This window comes from Gopherus evgoodei, chromosome 3 (genome assembly GCF_007399415.2).
Source record: "Gopherus evgoodei ecotype Sinaloan lineage chromosome 3, rGopEvg1_v1.p, whole genome shotgun sequence".
In the NCBI taxonomy this organism is placed as follows: domain Eukaryota; kingdom Metazoa; phylum Chordata; order Testudines; family Testudinidae; genus Gopherus; species Gopherus evgoodei.
The window spans coordinates 35144068-35162244 of NC_044324.1; the positions used below are offsets into that span (position 1 = coordinate 35144068).

Sequence of the window (18177 nt, forward strand, 5' to 3'; positions counted from 1 at the left end):
TGGTATCACGGAGACTCGGTGGAATAATATGCATGACTGGAATATTGACATATAAGGGTACAGCTTGCTCAGGAAGGACAGGCAGGGAAAAAAGGGAGGGAGTGTTGCCTTATATATTAAAGAATGCATACAGTTGGACTGAGGTTGAGATAGAAATAAGAGACAAACTTGTTGAAAGTCTCTGGGTAAAGATAAAAGGGGTAAAAAACAAGGGTGATGTCATGGTAGAGGTCTACTACAGACTACCAAACCAGGAAGAAGAGATAGATGAGTGTGTTTTTTTTTTTTTAAACAACTAAAAATCATCCAAAGCACAGGAGTTGGTGGTGATGGAGGACTTCAACTACTCAGACATCTTTTGGGAAAATAACGCAAAAGGGCACAGATTATCCAACAAGTTCTTGGAATGTATTGGAAACACTATATCTTCCCCCTTCGTTGTGCCATTCAGGGTTTTTAGGCAACAAAGTTCCTCTTGGATTTCATCGGAAGCACAATATCTTGCAAAAACTGCCAAATGTGGAACGTTGTTTATATCCACGCTCTCATCAACTGCACTGGTGTGTTCTTCAATGCAGTTGTCTGCTTTTTGTTAATGTTTTCTGCCATTTCGCTTATACGTCTTTCAACTGTTCTTCAAGAGACAGACAGTTCTATTATTCTAGATAAAGATAAAATCCTATTTGGCAAATCATTGAACAAAACCTCTGAACTGCTGAGAAAAACTTCTTTTATATATTCCCCATCTGTAAACGGCTTTCTGTGTTTTGCAATGCACTGTGCAATCTTGTAACTTCCTTCTATGGCTTGATTTTTACTTACACTTTAGTATTTAAAAACACTGATTTGCTTCTCATATCCTGCTACTGCCTTTTTGATTGATTCAGTCTTACCTGCTTCGTCGAGAGGTTTTCTCGTGCTTCGTTTGAAAATGTCCTTGAACGCTTGATGTGCGACAAACAACACTTTCACAACAGAAAGCACAAACAGCACAGTCCTTCTTTTGAATAAATCCAAATGCATCCTTCCAAGAAGGCTGAAATGAATGGACATCTAACTTTGACAAAATGTCAGCTCCTAAGAAAGCACATATACACCTCAACTTACAGTAGGGGGGCGGGGGGGAATGGCAAACAAATGGCATGCTCAACATCAAACACATGGTGTGATAGTGAAGTAAGCAGCAAATCAGGACTTAAAAATATCCCAGTACAGTAAAGCTGGAACAATTTTTAAGGTGGGGGTGCTGATCTGTGCCCCCTCTTGCCCCTGTCTGCACTCCTCACTGCCCCAGTCTGGGGCCAGAGGGCCATAGCTGGGGGTAGCAGCAGATCCGCCTGGGCCAAGGTCAGGAGCAGAGCCCCGGGCTGGCAGCCAGGACCCCAGGCCAGCGGCGGAGCTCCTTAACCGGTGGCCAGTACCCAGGCAGTGTTGAGTGCCACTGAAAATCAGCGCGCATATTGCCTTTGGCACACGTGCCATAGTTTGCCTACCCCTGGTCTAGATAATACTTAGTCCTGCCTTGAGTGCAGGTGACTGGACTTGATGACCTCTCAAGGTCCCTTCCAGTTCTGTGATTCTCTGATTACCTTTTCAAAGAATAACTCATGATGAAAATAATAAAATGCTACATTTTCTCAGTTAAATTAATAGAAATGCATCAGTCGTGAAGTATGCCATGTGATAGCACCAACCCTATTGCCCATTGTCTTATTACATGCTCCTCCTGCCCCTTTGTCTGTTGCACTTTTAAACATTTATAATTCAAAATAATTTCTTGAATATTTACAAGTGCAGTGAGGAGCAGGGGACATTGCATGGTGTCAGGGAAAAAAATGTGGGTGACTGAGAATTATGAATGGCTGAATTGGATTGTGGGACTCAGGGGAGGTAGAGAAAGGGTAACAGGAAGTACTATCCTGCCTTTTCAGTTTGCTTAACAATAATGTCATACAATGATAAGTTAGGGTAACCTAAACTGTATATATTTAAAATAATTGTATGCATATGACTTTCTGAGAGTATATATGCACAGATGCACTCTCACATATATAAATAAGTAATAACCAATCCCTAGCTCATTCCAATAAATGGCATGTAGATAAGATTAAATCTCTCCCTCTCCCCCTTTCCCCAAAGGCAGGGTTACAGCACTTTTCTTTTTAAACTGTATCACATTGCTTTTTCTATTGTTTGTGTTCTGATCGACTCAGCCTCATCAAGGACTGTATTGCTCAATTGCCCACAAACTACAAACTGTCTGCCAAGCTCCTGGGACTTGCAGATTTACTGAGAGTTGCAGGTAAACTGTTGTAAATGTTAAACTGCAGTGCAAGATATGTGTTATGTTCAAGGGCATTTGAGTTAATCATCACGATGTACTTGAGGATGTCACTAAATTGTCCTCTGGAGGAGCAGTCTTCAAGGAAGACTGACCTATTTTACAAGTGATTTTGTATTCAGCTGTTGTGACCTTCTTTAATACATAAAATAAGAAAAGCCTTGTTTAATTTAGATTTTGAGCCAAAGATCATGTCAAATTTGGATTTACAGGTGACAATATTTTATGATGTAGAATCAATTAGTATTAAAATTCCAGTAATTTTCTTATCCCTGTCAAGTATGCTAGTTTGATTTAACAACAGTCCTGTTCATGTCAGAGAAGAAAAGTTGTGTGTCACATAAATCACGTTGTTACACTGAAGTTTATCTGCAGTTGATTTAGCATATTTTTATGCTGAAATTAATGTGTTAATGATAAGAGGAAGGAGAACAACCACCAAAGGAATTTAGATAAAGATAAAAAAGATCATAGTGGATATTTAAGCCATTAATGGGATTCTTTGTGCATTAATAATTGTTTTCACAGCACACCAGGCAACTCTCAGTAGTCACTCCCAAGATAAGTATGAAATTTCATGGAAATGAGTGTACTTCAAGAGGCTATCTCACTGAGCAAAACACTGTGCTTTAACAGTTAGTAATATTTTTTTGTCTCTCTTGGCTGAATAAATGTACAGAACTGTGTGTTCCCATGTTGTCATTAATAGGTTCCACTTTGTAATAGCAACAAAACACTTACTTCAAATGGATTATTTTGTATATAAAATCACTCTGCATTTGGCTTTATACTTTTACTGTCACTGGAGGTTTACAGCATGCCAGTTTGTTTGGCCTTATTGCAATAATGGAAATATTCTTTACCGTAGACCTCTGATATGTTTTTCTAATGAATCCTTGCCTACAGTTAATACCTTAGTTATTCTACACTCATTCCTCATCGGTGTTGGAACTTGGTAACGTGCTGCACAACACAACACTTGATTTTAAGAAAAATCAGGATTAGGAACTTTTGTCTCTTGGGGAGCTACTCATTAGAAAGCAGCCTTAATTGCAAAAAAAAAAAAAAAAAAAAAGACTTTAACAGGCTGTACGTTCTGTACAGCAGAGGACAACAGTATGTGTTAGCAAGTATGATGTATTGCGGTGCATTACATTCTGAGTTTAACCATTAGTGCTGTTTCAGATGGTTTTGTTATGCTATTTATACCTTTAAATACTCAGAAAAGTTGTTAGTTTACACAGTTTCCAAATTCCAAGATCTGAGTAACTCACAAAGAATGGGCTATTCTCAGGATCGTATAAATTACTATAGTACATGAAACCCATAATCCATCTTGTCCAATCTCCTGTCAGGAACCAGCACAAAATGATTCAGAACAAGGTACAAGAAAATAGGCAGTTGTTAAAATCTGCCTCCCTACCAAGGTCTTGTCCTAATCCCTAATAGTTAGGCAATGGTTTAAGGTTTAAATCTTGAGACTTGAATTAAGTTATTTTATATCCCTTCAGAATTTTTGTTAATATTATCTGTTGTAACTGGATATTATCCATACAATGTCCAATCCTTTTTAAAAAAAATCTTGCTAAATTCTTGACCTTGATAACATCATGTAGTAATAAGAACAAGAGTATTTGTGGCACCTTAGAGACTAACAAATTTATTTCAGCATGAGCTTTCGTGAGCTACAGCTCACTTCTTCAGATGCACAGAATGGAGCACACAGACAGGAGATATTTATACATACAGAGAACATGAAAAGATGGAAGTATGCATACCAACAGAAAGAGTCTAATCAATTGAGATAAGCTATCGTCAGCAGGGGAAAAAAAAACTTTTGAAGTGTTAATTAAGATGACCCATAGAAGGTGTGAGGAGAATTTAACATAGGGAAATAGATTCAGTTAGTGTAATGACTCAGCCATTCCCAGTCTCTGTTAAGGCCTGAATTAATTGTGTCTAATGTGCATATTAATTCGAGTTCAGCAGTCTCTCTTTGGAGTCTGTTTTTGAAGTTTTTTTGTTGCAAAACTGCCACCTTCAAGTCTGTCACTGAGTGGTTAGAGAGGTTGAAGTGTTCTCCCACTGGTTTTTGAATGTTATGATTCCTGATGTCAGATTTGTGTCCATTTATTCTTTTGTGAAGAGACTGTCTGGTTTGGCCAGTGTAATGGCAGAGGGGCATTGCTGGCACATGATGGCATATATCATGTTGGTAGATGTGCAGGTGAACGAACCCCTGATGGCGTGGCTGATGTGATTAGGTCCTATGATGGTGTCACTTAAATAGATATGTGGACAGAGCTGGCATCGGGCTTTGTTGCAAGGATAGGTTCCTGGGTTAGTGTTTATGTTGTATGGTGTGCGGCTGCTGGTGAGTATTTGTTTCAGGTTGGGAGGCTGTCTATAAGCGAGGACTGGCCTGTCACCCAGGATCTGTGAGAGTGAGGGATCATCTTTAAGGATAGGTTGTAGATCTTTGATGATGCGCTGGAGAGGTTTTAGTTGGGGGCTGTAGGTGATGGCTGAAATAAATGTGTTAGTATCTAAGGTGCCACAAGTACTCTTGTTCTTTTATGGATACAGACTAACACGGCTGCTACTTTGAAACCTATCATGTAGTAATGAGTTTCACAGTCTGATTATTCAAAGTTTGGGTTTAAATCTTCCATTCACTAACTCTGATGTGCCTAGATATTGCAGCATTGACTTGAATGAAAGTTGTATGTCCTTGGATTGGGCATCTTTCTAAAAATATGACTGGGCAAAAGAGCTTTCAACAAATCCATATAATTTTTACATGAGGAAGACGCTTTTTTACATAACCACAACAGCTTTAAAAACAACTAACATTTGCTCCTTAGCCAGACCATCTCACCAAGTTTAAAGTCAGTTGATTTTTATGATCAAATTAATAAACCTTGCAAAACAGAGGTTTAAATAGAAATACGGATGCAGCCTTAAGTACAGTGTGTAAACAGAGCCTCTCATGAATGTATCAATTAGGTTGTAAAAGCAAGACATATAGAGCACTTTTGCATCTATTCTCTCTTTATTATTTTATTAGGTTGCAGTGTATCATTAATATGATGAATAGTTACTATTTATCTTTGTGGCTATAACAATATTAACAATGTTATTAGTCTCCTTCAAGTTATGCATTGTAACCTAAAGAGCAGCCCCTGCATTCATATTATTTTAAGATAAACTAAAAATCAAAACTTTTATTATCTGAATAATTTTCAGCTTGAAATAAAATGTACTTGCCTTCCAAATTAATGGGTTTGGTTCTATGGTTCATTAGCATTTTTAATAGCATCTGTGAACCAAAGCTTTTATTCTGCACAGTAGGGTAAATAGCATGTGCTGTCTGTGTTCCACCATTAAAAGAGAATGATTTGGAGAAGGATAGACACTAAGTCGGGGTGGCATAAGATTCCCTGTACTGGCGTGTGGCAGTGTTATGGGAACACCCCACTCCAAGAGTAGCAATCCACTGAGGAGTATGTTTTCAGAGAACAAGAGTTACAGGCAAGTCATGTATTCCTCATGCTTCCTTTGGGCACGCTTATAGTCTTTCATCAGGTATCTTAAATCAATTAGTAAATCCTAATTAGGCTCACAACACCACCTCTGTAAAATAGGTATGTAAGCAATATCTCCGTTTCACAGGTGGACAAAATAAGGGAGTCATGGTGGGGTTTACAAGGTGTCACTAATAAATCAGTTGCAAACTTGGGAATTGGAACCAGAGTCCTCATTCCCAGTAACAATGAGAACACAAATAATCTATTTTAGGTAATTATTTAGCCTTAAATTGTTGTATTTGTTGCACACTGGAACAAAAAAAATATTCAAAATACAAAATCAATCTTGGATAATTGCTTTTAATTACTGTTTGTTTACTGTTACTGAATGTTGTAAAAGCCTGTCTAGACATTGTTTTGTGCTGTCACGTTGCAGGAGTTGCTTGATGAGACATTAATTTAAAAAACAAACAAAAAACATTTTCCATTTAGTTTCTCATTAAGTTGACAGTAAAGTTTTTTGGAAAAATGTAATTCTAGGAATGGGTGAACTTTTTCTAATTAAAAAATGTTTGGAACCCTTATCTAGAAGTCAAACCTATTTTTGAAGATTACCAAGTTCCTCAACTTTCTCATGTTGTTGCCCTTCCCAGTTTCATCCAAAAGAATATATATCAAAATAGTGCACAGCTGTTCTTGCTGTATATGAAAGAGACACTGTTGTCTGAGCATAGGACATATGACTATTTTATTGAGGAATACGTGTGATCTAAATCCAGGTCTGACATTCTGGAAATTTGGGTGGGTCTGTGCCTCAGTTTACCTCATCAGAAGACGATTCTGACTAATTTAGCCAAAATTAACTTCTGGCACTGGAATTGTCCTTTATTAGTTGCAATTCATATTGTCTTGCTTGCTGGATGACCCAGGCTGCCTGAAGTGGAGAAGATGTTTTCTTTATATTTCTCGAGTGCTGATAGTTTTCTTCCTTCTCACAATATCTATCATCTGCCTGTCATTATGACAATTTGCCTTGAGATAAGATGAGATGCATGACATCCTTTAAGGATTCTGTAAATGCTTCTCAGTAGATTGACCCTCAGTAGGCATGAAGTCAGAGCATACAAGTCTTTATGTTAGGGAGTAGTCCTGAGGAGGTTTCTAAACTCATGCTGTATATACAGGCCGTGCTATAGAAATAATAAGTGATACAACATTTCCAGTTCCTGAATTTTAAATGTCTTTGCTATTCAGTCTGCGAGATGTCAAACAACACTAACAGATAAGAATAATAGAGTAAAATAAGACACTCATTTTATGATGGCATTTATCTTACCAACTGTTTTAAAGAAAAATCTTGAATGTCTCATGTCAGTATTGCAAGAGATGGGGGTGGGATGGGGCTAGACATTAAAAGCTGCTTAATTTCTTGAAGACTTACTCTTCACTCCCAAGTCAGGAACTGTAAAGCAATGGCAGTCTAGGTCTAAACAGAAGAATAGAGGAGATACTGGAAATCCTGCAGGGGGTAAGATTTTAATTGGCTTCACTGAGTCAGCAAAAGCCATGTGAACAATGTTTTAGCTGTGCATTGCAGGGGATTTGCTAGTCATGTTGGAATTGTAACCCTTTGATATAACAGTGTGCATCAAGATAATGGGAGTTTAAATGAGCGGCAAATTGATATAGGGTACTAAGTATTGTGAGAGAATGATGCTAACATACATTTGCACTCTTGTAAAACACACAGAAGAAGAGCCTATTGCTTCAAAATAAATTAGTCAGCCCCTCTACCCCCCGAAAAAAACCCTCTAAACCATAAGAACACTCATGATCAATTAAGAAAAGAACAGCTCTAATTGTGCCCCTACTGATTTTAAATAGTAATAAATTGTAGTTGATTATTGGTCACGGCGATTTCTGAATAACATCAAAGATCCATTTACTGCACTTTTGTTGCCCCTTCCTTGTGTCTGATGCTGACACAAATCTCCCAATATAAATATAATACATTATAAAGCTGCCAAGAGTGTAGCGCAGGCACTGGATGCCTGGCAGGTATCTAGGAATACACATCTAGGACACTGGTTCAAATTTATCCTAGGTAAAAATGACTGAAAGTTGTTTCCATTTAATTGCTGGGCAGTGGCCTGTATGAGAGGAGTTTCGTAGCGGTCCAGCTCCCAGTGGGCAAAAATTCACATCACAAAAAACAAGATGATGACTAATTGGCAACAATGTATGGCAGTCTGTCTTAGTAGAGAGGCTAAGGAATAAATGAATATGGAGGTAATGCTACCCTCCAGACCCCAAAGGTGGTCCCTCTGCGTCCGGAGCGGAGGCATCTTGATTGGACAGCTCTGTAAATAGAGTTATAGAGTTTTAGGCCAAAAAGGACCACCAGATTATCTGGTCTGACCTCCTGTAAATCACTGGCCACCAGCACTACCTCCCACCTGCACACTAAAATTACTGTTTTACTATTTCAGTAACTTAAATTAGTTTGAAGTATTAACAAGGAATTGACAACCATGGAGACTCAATCTAGCACACTCAATGCATTTATCTTTATGGGTGTGATTAAAAATAAATAAAGAAGACTAGACAAGCGATTCCTTTACCTCTGTTGCTGGAGCGACAAAGTAGAGGTGAAAAAAAATAACCATGGACTTTTTAATTGTTTTTATAGTCTTAAGTACAAGTTAAATAAATTTAATTTTTTTAAATATTTGAAGTAAAATTATTCCAGGGCGGGTATGTTAACACAGTGTCTCATAATTCAACTTCAAATATTTAAAAAAGTTCAGATAGCTGCATCATCACTGCATCCTTAAAATCCTCTGATAGCCGTTGAGAGGAAGTAAAGATACAAAACTTGCATTGAAAGAAGCCCTTTTTTTTCCGATCAGTGCATCCCTGTAGATCTTCCATAAGTTTAAAATATATAGATCTAGATCGTGTGTGTGTGTGTGTGTGTGTGTCTAGATCGTGTGTGTGTGTGTGTGTGTGTGACTGCACTTTCATGTACAGTTATGGACATATGCTGTGTTCATTACAACTTGCTAAGTGAGGTGAGAAATAGAGGGCCAAAAAAAAACGTGGAAGGAGAGAAGATTATATGCATGGAATATAACTGTGGTTTGGAAAAGGAGATTAGAACTCCTCATATTCCTGTTTCCATTTCTAGTTCATGCTCACCTAGAACATATAGGTAAATTTTTACCAGAACATATGTATGTGGAATGGGTTTTATTTCCAGGACAAGATTTTATAGACACATTGCTCTCCGCGTCACCCCAAAGTCGAATTTTGTTAATCCTGCACTGGCCGTGTTTTATTTTACATTTATTGTGTTGCATGGTAACATGCACAATCATCTCTGGTTGCCTATGGGTGAACAATTGAACAAACTGCAGGACTCAAAGACTTCAGTGAAAAGTTAAACCTTGGACTGTGAAAGTTATTAATGGAGAGCAAGAGTTCACTGACAGCAATGCAACCAAGCAGAAGTCCAGGCCATAAAGAATGAATTAGAGCTTTCATTCCCTTCAGAGTCATAAGGGATCTTACAGGTGTTAACATTAAAATGATACATAGAAAAATCATTCATACTGTATTGGACACACAGATATAGGGCCCTAAGATACTTAAAATTAACATTGAAGCACACAGCTTCCATATTTAGAGACCTAATTGGTGATTTAAAGAGCCTAATTTTAAGCCCCCTTTTTTGAAGATCTTTTCTGACATATAAAATGTTAATTAACTAGACGGTATTTATTTTTTTAAGCAAGTGTTTTCCACCTTGTGATATGCTTAATACATACTGATGTGAGTTCCTCTAGCAATATATGAATACATGGTTTGTGCACACAATTACCTGTTTCACTAATTAAATAAGATACGTCTTCGTTTCATCAGGAAGAGGTAGATGTATATTGCATATTTGTAGCATCCAAACCATCAACAGCTTTGAAAGAGAGTCATTTTCATCCACACTGTACAGAAACATTCTTGTGAAATGCTGTGTTAATAATTAACTGACCATTGACCTTTGAAATAATTGGGAACAACTTTTCTGACTCTACTTACAGGAGATGACCAGACAGAGAGAAAAGGCCAGGTTTTGATCCTTTTAGTGGAACAAGCTCTCCATTTCCAGGACTACAAAGCTGCTAGTATGCACTGCCAAGAGCTTATAGCCACAGGTGAAGTTTACCACTTTAAGAAAAAAAAAAAATCTTCTCCTGAATTTTCTGACATTATGTCAAATAGGCGACTCCAGACTGACTAACTTAACTGGCAGGTCAACCCGCATTTTGTCAGTAGAAATTAGAATATAGTTACTTATGTTACCTACATAAATCACATAGACTACAGAACATTTAAGCAACAGTCACCTCTGGAAGAATGCAGATTTTCAGTTAGATTAATTCTCTGTGATTTGTCTGCGGGAATTATGTATTTTAATTCAGATATCCTTTATTTTCATGATAGTGTCTCATAAATCTGTCCCAGCAGGGATTTAGTTTTAATTGTTTCCACAGTGGTTTATTTCCAAATTATTCTTGTGGAGGGAGGAGAGAAGAAATTGTTTTTCATTTATTTCATATGAGTCCCCATGTGTGATAAATTTGAAATCTTGTTCATTAATGAATATTCATTGAAATACTATTAAAATCCAAAGACCCCTATAGATCCTAGTGGTAAATGTATTAATTTCTGGGCTCATTCATGCTTTAATCCTTTTCTATATAAATTCTCCATCAAAACATGAGCACATTACTTCATGAAGCTATGCCAGGATCTGGTTTCAACCTGAAAAAGTTAAATCAATTTAGAAACTTCAGAGTATAATGATGGCCTATTTATCATATGAAGTGATTGGTGTACTTATTGAAACAATTATATAGTGAGTAATGCAGTTACTCAGGGGTCCTGTTGTATTACTCTGAGAACCTTAGGGACTATATTCATAAGGGGAACTTTTAGGGATCTGGCTGCCTACTATAATTCACAACCCCAGGTTAGTCAAACAGGCTCCTTATACATGTGTGGGTAGAGTTAGGCTCGTAAAGGATTCACAGAAGGCAGCACCCTAACAGGGAGCCAGCCTCCACCTTTAATTTGGTGGAGTTAGTTGCCGAACTCCAAGCTGGAGGATAGTGCTTTCCTCTGCTCAGGATTCATAGTTGTGAACCCTTTTCTGGAGTTAGGTGCCTAATCCAGGTCAGCCCTTTCTCAAGGGAGGTGGTGGTGGTGGTGGTGGTCCCTTCATTAATTATACTCAGTAGCCCAGTGGTGCAAGCGCTCGCTTGGGGGGTGGGAGAGCTGGGATCAAATCCCCGGTCTCCTTCTACCCAGGTCTCCTACCTGTCCTGTGAGTGCCCTAACCATCAGGCTGTGGAGTGTTCTTGGATGAATCCTTCAATCTTTCCTGTTGAAGCTGTTCCACTTTGTATGAAATACTTAAATATTCATTCGGACAGAGGGTGAGCATTAATTCATAGGCCAGTGGTTATTCTAGGTAAGAACTTTATCCACTTGGCAATTGTGCGGAAGGCATGACACCAACACAACCTCCTCCACACTGTCTTTTGTGTGGGTTAGGTCTGCTAAAAGCATACCTACCAGGACAGGCTCTGCATATGAGAGAGACAACAGAGCACCTTGTTTGTGAATCCACCCGGCTTAGATGTGAGGTGCCGAGCAGTTCGGTGGCATCTGGACTTAAGTGGCTTTGCTCATGCCCACGTGTGGAGATTTAAATACCTGGGAATTCTAGGCACCTGCAGGGCTAGGCAGCACTGGAGCAAGAATTTTGTGCATGTCTGTGGTGCCTAAAGGTGCCATTGGGTGCCTTAGTCACTCTTGTTAATCTGGCCCAGTAATTTAGTAATAGGTACTGTTCTGTTCTTAGTTTTTCCATAAACGCACACACTGTGAAACTAAGAGCTCAGTCTTTTTGTATTGTTTAGGGCAGGTCACATGTGGCTTTTTCATTTTTGAATGGTCTTCCACAATAAAGACCTTCCCCCTGTCAGTTATGCACAGAGCAAGTCCAAGGATTTGGCTGAGGGGTTTGTAAAATGATGATCTCCGCCATCTTCAAACTTAAATACTTTTAAGTGAAGTGTGTGTTTGGTGGTGGGGGAGGTTGACATGTCCCCATAATCCCGCCTACAGTACGAAAAGTGGATCCCATGGGGCCACTAGACTCTCAGCCACTGGAAGTGATTGTGTGCACTTTGGAGAAATGTGATTCCTCTTTTGGCCATACCACCCACATCACATCCATCCAGAGGATCACTAGTAGAAATGACGGGGCTTCACGTTTCTCCTTGTCTGCCCAATTCCTATTTTAATTCTTTCAAGTCTAATATGGCTTATGGGAAGGTCTAAGTGGAGATCGGGGAATGGTATAGCAGAAGATAGTCTGCTCCTGTGCTTCTCCCCTCTATTCCACCTAACACAGAGGAGTTACATTATTTTATTTTAAAAGACAACACTGATTTTTTGCAGCAGCTGATCTGTTCTAAAAATGTTCAGTTTATGCTGAAGCAGTCTGGTCTGATTTTTCTTAACATGGTGTCACTAAGGACAAATACACATATATGGACACACACACATGACCATGCACCATATTGGTACCTAGAGTATATATAATGTTAGGTAGCTGAATTCTATTTCCTTACTACTAAGTGTCTGTCTGTCTGTGTCTGTCTCTCTCTCATGAAATGTTGAGAATTCAACAAGAGAGGCTATACTCTCATCTGATTATTGAAGATGATGTAAGCTTTGGCCATTGGACAAGGTTGATTTTTTTTTTCTCAGCACCCACACATTTGAATTATTGATTTTATGTGACTTTACTTGGCAATCTTTTTGTTCCCTTTGCAGGCTATTCTAAAAGTTGGGAGGTATGCAGCCAATTAGGGCAATCAGAAGGCTACCATGACTTGCGTACTCGGCAGGAGCTCATGGCTTTTGCTCTGACACATTGCCCTCCAGGTGCCATAGAGTCACTGCTGGCAGCAAACAGTTCTTTGCAGACTCAGGTAGGATCCATTTCTGTAAACTTTTCCTACATAAGCTGTGAATACTTACTTTTGTGTTTTTTTCCCCTAATCTTCCTACAATATGTATTATCAAATTTCTGTATTTTTTCTACCTTACATTTTATATCTGAACAGTTAAATATTGCTTTTATAATACATTTTCTACAATCAATAAATAACTATTTCAAATAAGAATGCAATTTCTTTTTTATTATAACTAGTACTGCTGGATGGGTGCTATAGCTTCATAGGTTTCTAAAATGCAGCACTGTCTGGCATATTGTTGACCGAAGACTCTGTTCCAACTCTGTAATACATTTGATTGGGATGTACAAATGTGTAATTCTTCTCTGTCAGTTATTCATCTTCTATAAGGATTTTGTGCATTGTACACAGCCTCATTTGTACACAGTCTCTTTAAATGCCCACTGCCTGTTCCAATGTTTTCTGCAGGTTCTGCCAAACATAGGGTGAAATCCTGGCTAAGTTGAAATAAATGACAAAATTCCCATTAATTTCTGTGAGGCCATGATTTCACCCATAATGGTTTTAATGTTTTATAATGAGGTTTTAAGTCCTGATCCTGCTATTAGCTCTTCACAGGATCAGGGCCCTAATTATCAATTTAATTATGTATGTAAAATCTGTAACTATCAGATATTTCATTATATGTATTTAAGAAGATTACTAATATATGCATTTGAGAAGAGTGGCATAAATGCTGTGGTACAGTGGTTGAGTAAGTCAAAACGTTTAATTTCCATTGAGGTTGACCCTAGTTTTGCCAATGTGCACAGAGTTTTTCTGAATTGTTTCATATAGGGTACGTTAGGGGAAATTGAATTTTGTACTCTGAAAAGTAACTCCTAACAAATTACGTTGTTCATCTCTCCACGTTCCATACTGTCTTGCAGTCAGCAGAAGGGCTTAAGCTGGATCTCCCTTTTTTAAAAAAGAGGGGAAGCCAGCAGGACATTCTCTGTAAAGGCTCAGAGACTCTGGAATTGATATCCCTGTGGAGTCTGAAGCAATCCAAAATTGGTAACCTTCCAGGAACAGTGCAAAAATAGGGATTGGATAGGGTTATTGGAGAGGGCTGTGGGTCTGCTGTGGGTTTTTTGTAGGTGCTTGACTGGCTGGCAGAGTTCCTGTTTGAATGATCATTTCTATGCTGTTTGCTTGCTTGCTTATGGGCTCCAGAGTCCCACTCAACATTGTGTTGGTGCAGTGTAATCACACAGGAAGACATTGTATTTGTTCTTAAGAGCTAAGAATGTAAAAAAAAAAAAAAAAAAAAAGGAGGGGGGAACAGGTACAACACAAAAGTAATGTGATTAGGCTGATTACAAGCACATCTCATTTTTCTTTCTGAAAATTGTTTGTATATTTGTCTTATTTATATTACAAGAATGTATTTGTGAGTATTTTGGAGGGTGGCAGCACATGATTGAAATTGGGGAGAGAAAGTGATTGTTCAAGTAGGAGAAAGTAGGTAAAAGAAAGGGTAGAAGCATAATGGGTTGGGGGAGAGTTTGCGCAGCTAAAGCTGCAGAGTGAAGGATCAGAGTAAAGGGCATCAGCAACTAATAGAAATACTGCAAATGGGAGGTGAATGTGGTGGAAAGTTGGTCTACCAGTAACTTCCATACTAGGCCAACACACTTTGTTAACTGTATTACTATGATTAGTAATCCACATTACTTGCCACAGTAATAGAGAGAAGCACAAGTATATACACTTGCAAGATTGGGTCCTGAATATTTAGTTTACAAGTAAAACAGTGCTATCCACCTGGAATTGGAACTTATTTCAAACTATTTTTTAGATAATGTACAAACCAGAAAATAAGCCTATTCACTCTCCCATTACTGCAGTAACTCTACATTACCAGGAAGAGTGAAAAGCAGTAAAAACTTCTGTCAATACAGTAAATGTATGAGATAGATCTGTTGAGCAAGAAGATGCCATTTTCACATAGTTACTTTCTTTAAAAAAACAGCAACAACAGTAAATCATGGAAAATGCATATACAGTACTGAGAGAAGGTGGTCTTGTGTAGACATTTATATCAGTGGTTCAGCAGGATGCCATGATTTTTTTTTTTTTTTTTCAAATTTTCCTGGAAGTTTTGCCACTTGAAGTCCTTGCTTTCTTGTGACACTAGGTAGCTTGAATAATTGTGTATTATTAGTTTACATGGTAGCAGAAATAATGTATATCCCTTCTTTTCAGATTCTTTATCAAGCAGTGAATTACCAGTTACGCCCTTCAGAAGGAGGGGAGAATATAAATATCACAGGACCTTCTTCACTGATCGCTAAGGAGACTCCTCAGGTAAGTTTTAAAGTGAGAGTGTAAAATGACCACCATTGCATTCTGTTTTATTCTGCATTATAAGGAGAAACAGATTTCAAAGATTTCATCTAGCACAGCGTAGAGAACTTGAGATATTTTTCTGCTTTAGGCTTTGTGCTTAGCACTATCAAATAACCTAAGGAAACAAACTAATAGATGATTTGTAATGAAGTTTTCTTGCTAGTATATACTCCAAATGTGGTCTTGACCATCCTTGTCCAGTGGGGTCTCAGCACTGTAAACAAAATAATTGAGAACATAAATAAATACGAAGGCAGAAGAAGTGGAAGACAAGACAAAAACCTAACATAAAGGAAAGGAATAATTATTGATATTGATGCTAGCTTTGCAGTATGGCACATACCAACACTGGAAAATAAACTATATGATGTTTGAATTATCCTTTTTTCTGTCTGCATATTATTCACATATGGACATTTTATCTTTTACAAATTCATAATTGCTCAAAGACTTTGTATGTACATACTTTCATAGATTTTTTTTTTTAATGAGGCTTGAAGGCACCATTATGATCATCTAGTCTGACCTCATGCTTAATGCAGGCTGTAGAACTTCACAAAGCCATTTGTGTGTTAAGCCCGTAACATCAGTTTGATGTAGTATATATCTTTCAGAAACACACACTCGATCTTCATTTAAAGACCTATAGTGATGGAGAATGCTCTGTGTTTTAGCTTATGTGTTGCTTGTAATCTATTAGTTTTGACTGTTTGATTCATTGGTGTAGTTTGTCACCTAAATAATGTGACATTATTTTTTTCTTCTAATTGGATGACTGAAGGTTTCTAAACAGGGTAAGTACTTATGGTGCAAATATTCAATACCTGCATCTGAGCAGATTGTGGGCAAATACAGATGTTTATAAAAAGGATAGTCATTTACTGGCATTGGTGGGAACAAAAAATATGTTCTCATGAGTGATCAGCAAAAGCAAGTTAGAGAGGGGTTCAACATGGCTAAATGGAAAAACATTTTTGCAAGTTCTAGAATATGCACAAATAATTCTTTACAGTTCTTACCCAACTCTCCTTATGAATTTTGAGGGGAACAGCAATATAAAATCACAAAGTTTTTTTTTGCCTTCTGTTCTTTCAAGATTATTTGTAGAGACTGTAGACTGCAACTTCTCTACTTAGTACTATTAGTACTAAAGGAGTTTAAATTGTTGCTCTTACGTAAGAGTCAGTGAGTTATTACCGTTGTTATATGGTATCATTTATATTTGCTTAAATATTTGATGTCATGTTTTTTATAAATCATAATCTGTTGAGGTTTACTATGACTTAAGCTTTTGCACTTAATTCCTTTTTTATCAAAATGGCATTTTTATAGGTTAACTCCCTTCTTCAGTTTCATGCTTACAGCTTCAACATAACTTCAATAATAGCCCAATAGAATGTGAGTACCTGGTCTCCTGTAATGAAGGAATAGGAACCACCTAAATAGCAAGGAAGCGAAATGCCTTTGTTAGAGTTTTTTGGAGAGCTGGGAGTTAGAAGTTTGGTTAATCTGCTTCTTTTGGAAGAATAGGTTTTTGCAAACTTGGATTTCATTTATTTCCTCTTACGTTTTCCGTTTCATACAGTATATTGGTAATAGTCTTATTAAAAAAAATAAAATTAAAGAGAAAAGTCTGTAATTCAGATTCTACCATCTAAGGCTTATTCAGGAAAAATCCAATTGATTTAAAAATCAGCCCATGTATATGTGAGTATGTATCAACTATATATTTGTTGGGTAGACCATCTTGGGGGGTTTACCATTGATTGCTAAAACATATTAGGTAGGGTTGCCATGTGTCTGGTTTTCAACTGGAATGCCCAGTCAGTCACTGGGTCACTGAAGTCTGGTTGGCTCCTAAGCTTAGGGGCAGCCAGGGTGCTCCTTACGCTGCCCCTGCCCCAAGCACTGGCTCTGTAGCTCCCATTGCCTGGGATCTGCGGCCAAAGGGAACTACGGGGGTGATGCCTGCAGATGAGGCAGTGCGCAGAACTGCCTGGCTGCACTTCCGCATAGGAGCTGGAGGGGGGACATGCATCCGGGAGCTGCCTGAGGTAAGCCCCAGCACGGAGCCCCCTCCTGCACTCCAAATCTCTCATCCCTGGCTCTACACCAGAGCCCACATTCCCAGCCAAAGCCTTCATTCCTCCCACACCTCAACCCCCTACCCTAGCCCAGAGCCTTCTCTCACACTCCAAACCCCTCATTTCTGGCCCCATTGGGAGCCCTTACCTCCTCCTTCACACTAATCCTGTTCCCCAGGCCAGAGCCCCCCCCCCCCACTCCAAACCCCTTGACCCTCTCCCCCCCCACCCATAGCCTCTCTTTCAGCCCCAAACCCCTCATCCCAGGCCGCACCCCTGAGTGACTCAGGGAAGGGAAGGGAGTGAGTGAGGGTGGGGGCTTGGAGAAAGGGTGGGGCAGGGGTGGAGTAAGGGTTTTCAGTTTTCTGCAATCAGAAATATGCCAACCCTAATATTAGCTAACACTATTTGATTTAACTAATATTATATGGATAAAGCTGATAAAACCAGTACTAGATGGGCGTAGCTCCCTCAGCACATCATGTTTCACCCTCTCTAGGGCTCCAATAAAAGATTTTTCACTTGTTTTGCTAATTTTAACTTTTTATCCTCCCACAGTGAATTGAAATGAGGAGGCCTAAGGTGTGTTGGGATGACAGAGAAGGGAACATAACCATTCGGCTCCTCTGCAGACCACATTGTTTAGACATTTTAAAATAGACTAGACAATGCATTAAAATAAATACTTTGGGGAACAATACTTCACTGGCACAAGGCTGGACTAGATCATCTAATTGGCCTAGTCAGTCTTCAGCTCATGTAATTCTTTGAAGAACTGTGTTCAGGAAGGG

General features: G+C 38.5%; 1 protein-coding gene across 1 annotated transcript in view; it reads left to right on the plus strand.

Moving 5' to 3' along the window:
• NBAS (NBAS subunit of NRZ tethering complex) overlaps positions 1–18177 on the plus strand; it is a 381747-nt gene that overhangs the window by 139676 nt on the left and 223894 nt on the right. The window contains 3 exon segments of the mRNA XM_030555399.1: positions 9963–10076; positions 12769–12926; positions 15159–15260. Coding sequence (XP_030411259.1) covers positions 9963–10076; positions 12769–12926; positions 15159–15260 — 374 coding nt within the window.